This window comes from Xenopus laevis, chromosome 3L (assembly GCF_017654675.1).
Source record: "Xenopus laevis strain J_2021 chromosome 3L, Xenopus_laevis_v10.1, whole genome shotgun sequence".
In the NCBI taxonomy this organism is placed as follows: domain Eukaryota; kingdom Metazoa; phylum Chordata; class Amphibia; order Anura; family Pipidae; genus Xenopus; species Xenopus laevis.
Window position 1 is genome coordinate 45,981,255 of NC_054375.1, and position 14,050 is coordinate 45,995,304.

The window sequence follows — 14,050 nt, forward strand, 5'->3', positions numbered from 1 at the left end:
TGTTTTGTTTTACTACCATATTGCAATATATGGACAAACAATCCCTGTTTTGTTTAAAGGGTAAGGCATTTTTCAGTAGCAGTATGCACAAAATGTCTCTGTCTTAAATATATTGATAATGGGTTGAGTGCAGAGGAATCTTGTATTTGTCTAGATGTATTTTGTGGTCACACCCTCATTGCACCCCCGCTTAATGTTTTTAAAAACTAGTGGTGAGCACAACTTTCCCTTGTTTGTTATACCAGACACAAGAAGTTTGAACTTAGATTTTCAGTACAGTAAAAAAATAAATAATTTTAAAAAAAAAGTCTTTATTTCTGGGGAACAATCTGAAAACAACTGAACTGAAAAAAGTGTTTGGAAGGTGAACATCCCCTTTAATAAATTAAAATCATAGAAGTTTCAATAGTTCTCAGAAAGAGCACTCAGTAGCTATATATTGGGTGGATACATGTCTCCTTAAACATGAGCCCAATTAATATGGCTTCTTTTAAAATTTTTACTATACATTTATTTAGTTTAGAAAACATCATTATGTAGATAAAGGTATGGGACCAGAATGCTCAAACAGGTATGGGATCTGTATGAGACCTGTTTTCCAGAATGATTGGGGGCTTGATTTTCCAAATAAGGGATCTTTCCATAATTTAAATCACCATATAAGATTACTAGATAAAGGGACAGATTTACTAATGTGCGAATGGTAAATTAAAATTCGAAAAGTCACAATTTAAGTTTAAAACCACCAACTTGAATTCGAAATTTGAATTTGAATCTGTGATTTAGCACCCCCTTACCTTGAAAGTAACTTGAATTCAATAGGTCGCCACCTAAAACCTGCTGAGTTCATGTAGAAGCTAATGGCAGAGGTCCGCTGACCTATTTGAAGAAAGTAATAGCCTTCCTGACGGTCATTTTTTTTCTGAGGAAAACTCGTTTTGAATTGTGTTCGAATTCAATTCTGATTTGAGTTGGTAACGTTCATTCGAGTTTTAGATGTTCCAGACTTTGGGCAGCTGGGAAATTGACAATATGTCTAGCCCCACGTCAGATTTCAAAATTAAATATAAAAAAATCTGTTTGCTCTTTTGAGAAATGGATTTCAGTGCAGAATTCTGCTGGAGCAGCACTATTAACTGATTCCTTTTGAAAAATGTTTTTTTTCCCATGATAGTATCCCTTTAAGGTTATATCTTATGGCTTAGTTGGGATCAAGTACAAAGTACTGTTTTATTATTACAGAGAAAAAGGAAATTTAAAAAAAAAAAAAGTAAAGTATCCAATTAAAATGGAGTCTATGGGTGATGGCCTCCCTGTAATTCAGAGCTTTCTGGATAACAGGTTTATAGATTAGGCATCCTATACTGGTATATGAGCTCTGCCCTGCCACATTATTCAAGGAAATGATAATAAATTTAGGGCAAGTCACCCTCCCTCCTTATAGTAATATCAGGGAGTCAGCACATGCTCCGTCTACAATACTTACGTTAAAATTTAGTGTATAAATAAATACTTTATCACATATAAGTGGAAACAAACAGGACTGACTGTCCCATCATAGCATAAGTGCTAGAATAGATATCAATTTACACATTAGTCACACAATAATGCAACATGAGGATTATAACAGAAATATTAAACCCAACTCTTGAATCAAAAGAACCATACAATAAATATCATATAAAAAACACTATATTGTATACAGCAGTGCATTTCACCATTAATAGGAGCAGCCAGGAAATAAACAAAGACTGGTACAGAATGAATCACACTCTATATCAGTTTAATATGGTAGAGGTCCATTCTTACCCTTTCCATGCACACATGAAATTTATCAAGAAGAGTTTGGGTTTATTTTGTCCCATTAAAACATCGCCTGTATATGGCACCTAGAAATGTATTCCTGTTTAGGATTATTTTGTATCTCATTTGACTAGTTACAAACCCTTCAGCCATGTCCCTGCTGAGTTATTTTGAAGAGGAATAAAATGCAGAAAGGTTGTGGCCAGCAAACTGAAAAAGGTGGCATTTTGGACAAGGCTAAAGCTTGGAAACATAATGCACATAACTGCCATGAAACAAAAAAATACTGCAACACTCTGGTTTGAAAAAAAAAGGTATATATAAAATATCAGATCCATTAAAGCAGATACATCTCCAAAAACACTCTGAGTCCATCTTGGATTGTTCCACAGTGTTACTCAGGATATAAAGACACCGGATGACTATATGCATATGCTAGGGCAGCTTCAAATGTTGGCTGGCTAAGACTGGTAGAGCTAGCTGTATTTAATGCATTTCATATGGATTTCTTTCCTCCAAGCTCCCATAAGCAAGAAGGGAGCTGCAAGCCAAACATCTGTATCACCAAGAAATAATAGATTTATTAATGAACAAAATGCACTTATGTATTAAGACATACAGAGTATTTCTTGGACAGGATAATCTGGCCTATTGGGTAGATAGCAGATGTGGCTAGAATGATCCAAAACCATTGTGTGAGAGGCCACAGTTTCCCCCTACCATGTGGTTGTCTTCTGTTAGGTGTGTCCATGGCAGCCTCTGGGTATTTCATAAAAACCCAACTTCTCAAAGTTAGATTTAGGACAAAACAGCAAACTATAAATGCTCTATTATGGAGCTGCTGAAATAGGCTCTGTATTATTGATGGACACCAACTAACCACAACATACACAATTGGTTATCGTCATTAGCTCCCTGGACTGCACTTAGAATGGAGCTTAGACCCAACGATCACTCCTCTGAAAGCAAATATTGCTCAGAGGGTTATGTCTTTTCAGTTCTCCAAATAACACAGTTGTTGTTGCTTGTGTTATTGCCCTGTGCAGTAAAGAGATAATTACGGGGAGAGAAAGGAAAAGGTCACAGCGCTTGGGTTCATGTCTAATTTCCTGTGCTTGTGTAATTATATTTGTAGCCTTGTACAAAGAGCAAAGCAAAGTCGTACAGCCGATATTAGTTCAGATTTTAGGAAATGTTTCTTTTCTAACTCTGCGCTGCTTTGCTGATCCTCGCTCCATAAAAAGATGTTTGATACATTGCTGGACATATGTTCCCTGTCCCTTGAGCTGTATACAATGCTGAGGGACTTAACCCATATTTACTATAAAATAATCTAGTTAATAAAGTTCTAGCCAATAATAAAAACGAATGGCAACTTATATACTGCATGTGTAGGATCTGAAATAAGTATTGCTACCAGTGAGTACCATAAGACTGAATATACAATATACAATGTACAAAAAGAAAAACGAGTCTGTACCTGTAAGATGCAAAAGTGGGGTGTTCTTTTTCTACAATGTATGCACTGGGGTAGGAAGAGGCCTGGGAGCTACCTGGATATCCCCCTTATTTATTTATTTTGTACAATAACTGAATATACAAACATTATAAGAGCCATTTAAATGTTTTTAAAGGGATACTGTCATGGGAAAAATAGTGCTGCTCCAGCAGAATTCTGCACTGAAATCCATTTCTGAAAAGAGCAAACAGATTTTATTATATTCAATTTTGAAATCTGACATGGGGCTAGACATATTGTCAATTTCCCAGCTGCCCCAAGTCATGTGACTTGTGCTCTGATAAACTTCAATCACTCTTTACTGCTGTACTGCAAGTTGGAGTGATAGCACCCCCTCCCTTTTCCCCCCCAGTAGCCAAACAAAAGAACAATGGGAAGGTAACCAGATAACAGCTCCCTAACACAAGATAACAGCTGCCTGGTAGATCTAAGAACAGCACTCAATAGTAAAAACCCATGTCTCACTGAGACACATTCAGTTACATTGAGAAGGAAAAACAGCAGCCTGCCAGAAAGCATTTCTCTCCTAAAGTGCAGGCACAAGTCACATGACCAGGGGCAGCTGGGAAATTGACAAAATGTCTAGCCCCATGTCATATTTCAAAATTGAATATAAAAAAATCTGTTTGCTCTTTTGAGAAATGGATTTCAGTGCAGAATTCTGCTGGAGCAGCGCTATTAACTGATTCATTTTGGAAAAAATGTTTTTTCCATGACAGTATCCCTTTAATGTCAAAGACCTTCTATCTATAACAGCAATCTGCCCACCCCAAGATGAAACAATTCCATTACAGCATATGACTGTTCGTATTTCCTTATCAGACCAACCACTTCGATAAATTAAGGCCACAACATCCAAATAAAGAAGGCTACCTGTGAAAATTTACAGAGCAAACCATCGGGACAGATTTAGCAAAGGTCTAATTTTAGTGGTTTTAGAGGTTTTTTTAACCACAATTAAATTCTTTCTCTAAAATCACAAATGCAACGAACGTTATTAAAAGATCCAAATATAAAAAAAGTGTGAAAAAAAAAACCCACTGGATGATCCACTAAAATATGAATATCTTTCTAAAAATTTTACAATTTTGGGTCCAAATTGATTAAGAATGGTCCGATAGAATCAGCGCTGCTCAGGTTGGCTTCTATGGGACCTCGGCAGGTTTTACTTGGCGGAGTTTTGTACACTTTATAAATCTCGAATTTTAGAGTAATCTTAAACACATTTTTAGAGATAAAATAAGATTTGTGGGAAATGCAAATGTTAGTAAATCAGCCTCTTGGTATCATTTTCCCGAACAAACAGAAGAGTGGTGGATTTTTGGTCAGTTTCGTCCATTTTCTCAGTTCTTGCTTATCTTTATCTAACCCTTCTAGCCCAGTGCCATGCCCTACAGTATGCTTGTGCGTTATACATGAGATCCCAGAATGGGCAAAGCTCATAGTGCTGCTGCAATCAACATTCATCTTTGACAAAGCCTGGTCCCCCAGTATTAGTGTAGTTATAGCTATTAATGTACTGGTATATTCTGCAAACTGAAACAAGACTTTCCTGTCTCCCACTTCAATTTGCAGCAATCGCAATTAGCAGGACCATACATTTTATCCTGTTAAAATCCCATGTTTTGGTCTGAATGGAGAAAGAAAAGCAAAATCTTTGCTTGACTAGCAGTTCCTTGTCTTTTTTTTCCCCCTTGTTTCTTGTCTTCTCCATCAACGAGAGAGTGAAATAAAGCTGGAAATGCAGCATTGAATGAAAGGGTAAATACTTTAGAGACTGTCCGCATCAATCAAAATCAAATTTCAACCTCTTTTAATGTCTGTGTATTTTTTTTTTCTTTGCTTCACCTAAACAAATTAGCATTTTTTATATACAGTCAATAGAATTAGCAGCCATCTGTCTGGATTTCCTAGACAGCTAAATGATGCCAGATTTGATTAGCCAGGGCTTGCAGTGAATTTTCACGTGAGAAAGTTCATGTGATTGTCGGACTTCTGATCCAGTTGAGGGGATCTCCGTTGTCCATATATAGGGCTTTTCTAGAAAGCATTTCATTGGTCCCTTCTATTCAATTATTATAATTATTAGGTTTTACTAATCTTATTCTCTGCCATGCTGGTTAGCAGATTCTACAGATGTCCCTTAGATATGTTTCCAGATTACATAATATAATATTCATTTATATAGTGACACAGGGCTTTATGGAGATTGAACATAATTGAAATCAGTCTCTGTCCCAGTGGAGCTTACATTATAAGGTGTACATGGAGCGTGGGAGGAATGTGAGAGCCCAGAGGAGACCTATTCAAATCTGAGAAGAAAGCCGGATGAGGTCTTTGTCTGTTTCAAAAACCTTTAAAGGAGAATTCAACCTTAACGTTAAAAAAGCCCTACGCCCTACCGCCTACACTACATAGACCCCTTCCTCCTCCCCCAGCCTAAGTGTTACCCTGGGCAAATGCCCCTAACGGCGCAGATTCAGGCATCGGAATTCACGGGCACCATCTTCTTCTCTTCGGAATGAGACCGGTGTGGCGGCGCTTGCGCAGTGTGAGCAATTTTCTGTTCCGCAACAACTGCGCATACGCCGAAATGCATGAAAATTACCGTAGCGCGGTGTTCCGAAGATTACCGAAGTGGTAATGTGTAGTGAAGATGGCGCCCATGAACTCCGATGCCAGAATCTGCACCGAGGGGTAAGAAAAACGTTAGGGGCATTTGCCCGGGTAACACTTAGGCTGGGGGGAGCAGGGATGGGGGTCTATGTAGGGTAGGGTTTTTTTAGTGTTAAACGTCCTTTAAGGTGACCTGCTGTGGTTCCCTAAAGCTTTAGAGCAGTGGTCCTCAACCAGTGGCTCACAAGCAAAATGTTGCTCACCAACCCATTGGATGTTGCTCCCAGTGGCCTCAAAGCAGGTGTTTATTTTTGAATTCCAGGCTTGGAGCAAGTTTTCGTTGTATAAAAACAAGATGTACTGAAAAACTGAGTCTCCATTAGGCTGCCAGTCCACATAGGGCCTTCAAATACCCAATTAGAGAAATTATTTGGCATCTCCAATGACTTTCATTCTTGTGTTGCTCCCCAATTTTTTTTTTTTTACATTTGAATGTGGCTCACGGGTAAAAAAGGTTGAGGTCCCCTGCCCTAGAGGATAGGGCTCCTCACCATAAAATAAGTGAACTGCATACTCTGTATTTAATAAAATAGTTGCTGTTGATTTGTTAAAGCATATATGAATGGCTTGTGCTTTATACATGGAAGGTGCTGAAAAGTTTCTCTGTTAATGGAAAACAGGAGATAAGGGGAAAGATGGAGTGTTTTCAAACGGAAGTATTGGAGTTATAGAAGCTGAGTGCATATCTAATGGAGGAAACCTTCCAGTGATTATTTGGTACATTTGGAGATAGGTCCGTGCCAAACATTTGCACTGCCACAGGTTGCCTTTTCCCGTTGGCTGCTACAGAGAGCCGGAGGGGTCACTGCCGCTGTGCCTTCAAAAGGAGATCCTACTTGGATGAGCTACATTTTGTAATAAGGTTTTTATTGTTATTTCCACTAATGTCTTTTTCACCTAAGAAACTCACACTTACCTGGCAATGGTTTGAAGTAGCAATTCTGCTTTTCCCAGAGTAATGGCTAAGTCTTGTTTCTTTTTGTTTTCTTCCTGCAGTGTGTCCATCACAAGAGCCTGGCTGGTTAGAAGGGACGCTCAATGGGAAGACTGGACTCATTCCAGAAAACTATGTGGAATTCCTATAGCTTTACCCCATGACCCACAAGGCTACGCTTTACATGGTATCCATGGCAACTGCTGGAAGTGTTGACAATTCTATCTTTGCTTCTGTTATGACAGGGTAAAGAACCGTTCAGCACCCACTGCAGTGAATATGAATATATATGTCAACTGCTTTGGTGTCAGGGAGGTGCACAAGTCAAAGATATTTGTAGAGATCTGGCACCGACCTGCTAGTAGTTATGTACATGTTTTTCGAATGATTTTTGGTGGCTTTAAAATTTAAACTGAGATGCATTTTGATTATTTTTTTTTTATTTTTAAAGGGACCATATTTTTTTGTCATTGGAGTTTACTGTGTTAAAAACCACTAAATCGATTTCTTTAGCTGTACAGATTGGGGCTAAAGTGAATTGTATGGCTGGCTTGCTCAGACCATGACGTTTGGAAGTGATGGCCAAGCATGCTCGATTTCTGTCTGGCTTTCCCAAGTTTGAATATCATATACCACCTGAGTGCAGATTTTAATGAATTTTACAGAATTTAAATTGTCCCCTTTTATTGTCCATGGCAACGTTTTACTGATACCGTTCCTGGATATATTTGCTCTGATTTTGATGAAGCATTAGATTCATTTGGTGAGATAACAATTCCTGGACATATCAGTTAATATTTTTTTATTCACTTTTTAATGAGTTTAACAGTTTTAATCCACCCTGTCCTTCTCATAATCCCTACTTACACAGCCTCATTAGTACCTGAGCTTTCTCTCTCTCTCTCTCTCTCTCTCTCTCTCTCTCTCTCTCTCTCTCTCTCTCTCTCTCTCTCTCTCTCTCTCTCTCTCTCTCTCTCTCTCTCTCTCTCTCTCTCTCTCTCTCTCTCTCTCTCTCTCTCTCTCTCTCTCTCTCTCTCTCTCTCTCTCTCTCTCTCTCTCTCTCTCTCTCTCTCTCTCTCTCTGATAAATTAATGTCTGATGAGTAGAGACCTTGGTTTGACTCTGGCTAAATGGTCGCAGTGTCAGACAGGGGTGTTTGGGGCCCACCAGGACTGCCACCCAGGGGTCCCCCACCCCAGTAAGAGCTCCAGCTCCTACAAATGCCACCCCCTCCACATACCATTTGCCTTGCTTCCCTCAATCAATCGGAGGGCAGGAGCAACGGCGCCCACAGTTCATGGCAGAGGGAGCAGGCCTGGGGCCGCAGATGAGGTCCACGAGATCTGCAAGGCCCAGTCCGACACTGAATGCAAGGTGCAGTTAAATGCGTATAACTAAGAAAGCCAGTGATCTCATCATTGCTCTTTTTTAGATTTATAATGCACTTGGCATAGTTACCAAGTAACATGGAATGTTTTTACCTAGTTACATAAGGGCCTTGACCCCCTGCAGGCAGTTTGTACATGTATTTACTAGAAGGAGGATTTTACACTGCTTCCCTATGGGTCTGTAATTATGGGAACCCTTATAAAATTAGATATATCCAATTTCTCCTGTCAGTGCAGATGCCATGGAGTTTAGTATTTAATCACCTCCAGCGGTTGGACAGAAGAAAGAAAAGCTGCTCCTCCCTTTGTTATAAAGTGCTGCTCAGCCTCCTCTACCCTAAATTTTTCTTCAGTCCTAAGGAGGTTTGTACAGACAATTTTTTTGTTGAATTCTATTACATTTGTATTATTTGCTTCTTCTATATTAACTGCAATACACAGGGTTAATCTCACCATGACTCAGCGCACCCATGGGAACTCGTTTAAAATTAGATATACAACTCTATTTCATGGGAACGTTTTTGGATGAATTAACTAGTTGTATCTGGTTTTTTTGGCATTTAAGTGCACTCCCTAGGGTCTAGACCCATCTCTGTTTAGAAAACTCTTGATCAGCAGTGGAATAAACAAATCCTCTGCATGGCAAATAAATGAGTAAGGACCCTGTATACAATTTATATATATCAGAGCTTGACACCCTTGGGCTGCACTTGAGCGACAAGTGGAGGATGATCCGTTGGTAGTTCCACAACAGATGGTGTAAAAAGCCAACAACGCTCCCTCCTGAAGGTTCTTTAATCTACAACTGCTAAGAATGAGCATTAATATCTGCACTCAGAAACATTGAATTTCATCCCCTGCACATGAATGGTGGCAATGGTTTTTATCAATGTCTATGCTTTTATTTTGTGATCAGTACTTGAGTTCATAAATTGTTGTATATTTGGTTTTTATTTTTTTTAATTTTGCAAGAGTTAACATTGTAAATAGAGATTCATTTGTTGCCTACTATGCGGTAATGTTTTCTATACTGTATGGGATATTCTTAGTGCACTAATTCCGCTTCCCGAGAAAACATTCACTCCTATTAGTGATCTACAGTCATAGACTCAGAAACATGCAGTGGAGTTGCCATAGTCTTTCTCATCCATGTGATGTGTTTGCGAGCAACTCAATTATAAATCCATGAGCTTGTGACCTTGACTTGTCTCTTGAGTTAATAGAGAACAATGGTCCATTAATTGCTCTTGTGTGATGGAATATTTTATATAATGCACTTCGGCATTAGCTGGACCCATAGACTGCGGTGCAGGTCAGTGGATGGATCAAATTTAGTGGTTTCCATATTAACATCGTGGTATTTTGTGTAAAATCTTGACTGTTGTTAAAGCTTGGGGAATGTAATGTCTGCTAGAAAAAGGTATTAAAAAAGAAACACCTTTTACACCAGTTTTCCCTGCCACGAAAAAAAATTAGATGGTGTTATCCTGTCCCGTTGACTTGAATGAAACACACCAAGGGGATAAATTCATAAAAGAACAGGAAACTGAAATTGGAGGAAGAATAAGAAATATTATTGAACGTAAAGTCAAACTCACAAAAGTCATTCAATGAATACAGCGGGTTTTGAGTGTTTAATGTTATATTGTCGTTCCCAAACTGCCAAATGGCTCTAGGAAAATCTTCAATTTATTAAAAGTCGTGTAAGCTTTTGTTACTGTCAAATTCAGAACGAGGGAGCTAAACTGCTGAAATCTTTTTACGCCAACGTTTTACTGTTCTAACAAATAGCGTAGGTGGTGGTAAAAAAAAAAAAAAAGGAAATTATGAATTTGTCGTTTAATGATTTTCTGGAGTAAACAAACATTTTATTCCAATTTAACTGCAAATTATTAATTAAAATGGTGTGATATCATTATTGTTGCCATTAATCTGCCCTAAATTAAATAATACCTTTCTAAGTATCATAATTATTATTTTGCAATGGATTTAGAGATTTCCACGATCACAAAGCAGAACATTTATTCACTCGTAAAGACTACAATGAGGCTTTATAAATACTCAATGTATATTACGCCAACATTTACCAACATTGTTTTTTTTTAAAGAATTAAATATTTGACGCTCCTTTCACATAATAAATGCACAGGCCTATTTACTGAGACACTAGGAGGCACATTTGTTATAAGTCAAACTGGGGTTCAATTAAATCTTTATTTTTCAAAAGTTGATTTTGGTGCAAATTCATCAGAATGTATTTGAGCAGTTAAACGCTGTTCTGCTGTATGGGGAGATAGGGATCAGATCTGATTGGCTGACTCCTTACTCCCCTAGTTACAATCAGAATTTTTGAAGGCTGCTTATATTTAAAGCCTAGGGCAAGTTAGATCTAAGGATGCCATCTGCAGATTGGGGTCACTTAAATGTCCCCCCCTATTCTGATATCCATTACAGTTGTCCATTTAAGGACTGTATATAACATGAGAGAGGCAGTTCATACAATGTCATAACTGACTAAAGGGGAACATGCTGTTGCCTCTTGAAATGATGGCGTCACCCTGTGTCATGTCCTACTGAGCTTTCCATAGAAGGTCAGTGGTGGATTCCAATGTTTCTAGCACAGAAGGGCAGTGAGCAAAATGATCATAGTTCCCCAGGAATCGTTCAGATTCTGCTGTTTTGTTGTAGGTGTTTTTTTTCCAATAGAAACATCTGGGCGTTGAGCTTTAGGTTCTCTTTAGAGTCTGAAAAAATCACTACAGAGCTATATGTGTTTTGCAGTATGGCTGCCATAGTTTATAATTTCTTATTAAAATTTGGCCATTTGGTTTGCCTTGTGCGATGTCTAGTACAATCATCTAGTGTTGCCGAATATGTTTATACCTTGACAAAGATGGGCAGCATGTAAGTGCCAATACACCCGCCATTGTCGCTACTTTCCTTTTACTCCAACCAGTGTATTCACCAAGACGCACTTACAGATTATTAGAAATAGGCGGAGAGTATAGAAAACTTTAGCGATAGAAAGATTGCCAGTATCTGCCTCTATCTATCCAGTATATTGCCAGTAATGCAGACACACACAGGCTATGATAAATCACATTGTACTGACCGCACAACTGTTTACAAGTTACGGAGAAAGGAATACGTGTAATAGAAACCATATTTACAGTATATGAGACAGTAGCGCAGCCAATGAGTGTCCGATCCTAGCAATGCATATATTTATGTATATATATATTTGAGCACATGTTCTTGTTTCGGTGTTGCTGTTATTTAAAGCCACAACGGGGCATTTAAGCAGATATACCACATTAAAATATATTTAAAAACAGACTACTTTTTTATTTCTAAAGCCTTGTTGCCTTGCATCAGTTTGCAGCCTTAGCCTTAGTGATCCTGTCCTGGAGTTGTTTTAGTGATGTTACTTATGCTGCAATAGCTGAGCCAAATGCATACCATAAGCCTCCTGTTTCTGTCCCACTGAAGTCCTTTGGAAGGAGAATGTCTTGCATAGTTACTAGTCAGGCCTAGTGCTGCACATCGGGATGTGACATGGGCTCACCATGGAGCTTCTTATGTGAGAGGGCATTTCATGATAAGGGGCCAAAGCCTGTTACCCTCTAGCACCCCAATGGGTCCGCATGTTAGTGAATCTCAGTTTCGAATGTTTCTGTCCAATGTGTTAAATAGAGAGTCTGTTGGGAAGGTTGTTGTTGTGTTGGGAACCATTACAGGACCCAGTGCCTGCTTGTTAGTGACATTGTGGATGAACAATCGGTTTGAAGGTTCTGGGTTTACAAATGCTTTGTGATTTTTACAATACATCTCCAAATAAATATCTAGCTATACAACATCTGTGTCTTTGTGTCTTTTTTATGATTATTGTCCTTTATCTACTTGAAAGCTGTGGTAGTTTACACATATTTTACACAGTCCCTGCCCCCAGGGGAGATTACAGTCGTAGGTGTCTGTTGTGTTCACAAATCATATTGACTAGGGTCAGTTCCATCAGGAGCCAATTAACCTGTAAAAAAACGGTGAATTTCCCTCGCACACCCTGGCCGTCCTGTCCTTAACAAATCCCCGGTGCTGGGTGAAAGAGGTGTTGGCAACCTTGGATTCAATGTGAAGGGGTAAAGAATCACCGGCACAACGTGGGTATTTCTAGCAGGGAGAACCCTTGCTCGTTTATTGCGGATGCAACGTTTCGGGGCGTAACGCCCCAATACTTTGCATCCGCAATAAACGATCAAGGGTTCTCCCTGACAATTAACCTGGCACACATTGGCATTACGGGCAAAGAGTGAACTCCGAATCCCATTGTAGACATGAAGTAGGACCACCACAAATGTTACAGCTGCCTACATTATAGTTCAAGAGAGACTGTAATTGCCTGGGATTATATATATGTGGCATCCCTACCTATCAAAAACTCCGTCCCCAGTCCCTCTCCATAGCAGATCACCCTCTTTTACTATAGAGACCAGCCTCTGCCCTGACCAATTTCCCACCCATTCCCCCACCAAGCCCCTCCTATTTCCCTGCCTTGTTACATCATCACAATTACATTGCTGCCCATCCCCAACCCAAAGGCTTGTTATTTAGCAGCAAAAAAGATACCAACCCTACCCATGACCTACAATCCTCTTCATGGAACACGAAAGGTCCCCATTCCAGACCCATCTTCTTCCTCTTTTACATCATGTACTAGAGAGGACCCCAGGTGTGGGTGGCTGGAGGTTAGACGCCACTTTACAAAAGACATAAATCAGGAAAAGAAAGAAACAATATTGCATAGAGGGAACTGCATGAAAGTGCTGAATGTTCCCAGGCCTAAAGGCTACTGTATGCTACCCGTCTACGTGTAGTTAGAAATGTTTGTGGACAAAAAGAACATTTGATCCATTAAGTTCAATACTTCTCAACCCTCTCATCGAGGCAGAGTAAGAGTAAAAAGGCCTTTATGGCTCTTTCCAACCTTTCCTGAACTGCAGAAAATATTTTTCTCTTTCTTTTAAATGGCAATTAGCAGTTCTCTCTCTCCATCTGGATCAAGCTGCTTCCCCCATTCAGAGCCATGAGTGTAACCCTGAGTATCCAACAAATTCAGCCTGTTTTTTAAGACATTTAGGGCATCTGCCAGTATGACCTTGCCTGACACTGAATTCCATGTTACTGCTCTCACATTCAAGAGGCTGCCTTGGGTCTAGAGGCAAAACCATCTCTCTTGTAATGTAATGTAATGTAATGTAAGCCTGTGTTGTGCATGAGCTCAATAACTAGTGTTTGTGCCTATTGTTTTCAATAAAATATCTGTGGTTTGTCTTATTTCTTGCACTAAACTGTGCAGAACAGTGAAACATAAAGCCAATTGTATTTCATGTGTAATCTGTTTGGTCTTTCAGAGTTTATAGAAGGAGTAAAGACGGAGGAGAGAGTTTGTCCAATTATCAGTAACAGTTCATTCCCCTTAATAATGAACTCCCTCCCTTCAAGACTGAGACACAGGCCGCAATTAGATGGGGCTTGTATATAAAGAGTTCCGCGCTCATAAAGCTGGCCAGACATACTCAGATTTGCTTAGGCAATTTGGCCAATTTTTCACATAGTGCCTGACCATTTAGTTAATCCTACTGTTTTGGTAGATTGAGGATTATCTGTCCTAGAGGAAACTTGGCCTAAAGGGTCGTAGAAATGGCAGCCCCCTTCCTACTGATTTGTTCGATG

General features: G+C 39.3%; 1 protein-coding gene across 2 annotated transcripts in view; it reads left to right on the forward strand.

Moving 5' to 3' along the window:
* Nucleotides 1-7,892, forward strand: part of arhgap26.L (Rho GTPase activating protein 26 L homeolog) — a 268,850-nt gene extending 260,958 nt beyond the window's left edge. For both annotated transcript variants that reach the window (XM_018251140.2, XM_018251141.2), the window contains one exon: nt 6,995-7,892. In XM_018251140.2, the coding sequence (XP_018106629.1) occupies nt 6,995-7,083 (89 nt within the window). In that variant the 3' untranslated portion in view covers nt 7,084-7,892. The remainder of the gene's footprint in view (nt 1-6,994) is intronic.
* The last annotated feature ends 6,158 nt before the right edge of the window (nt 7,893-14,050 follow it).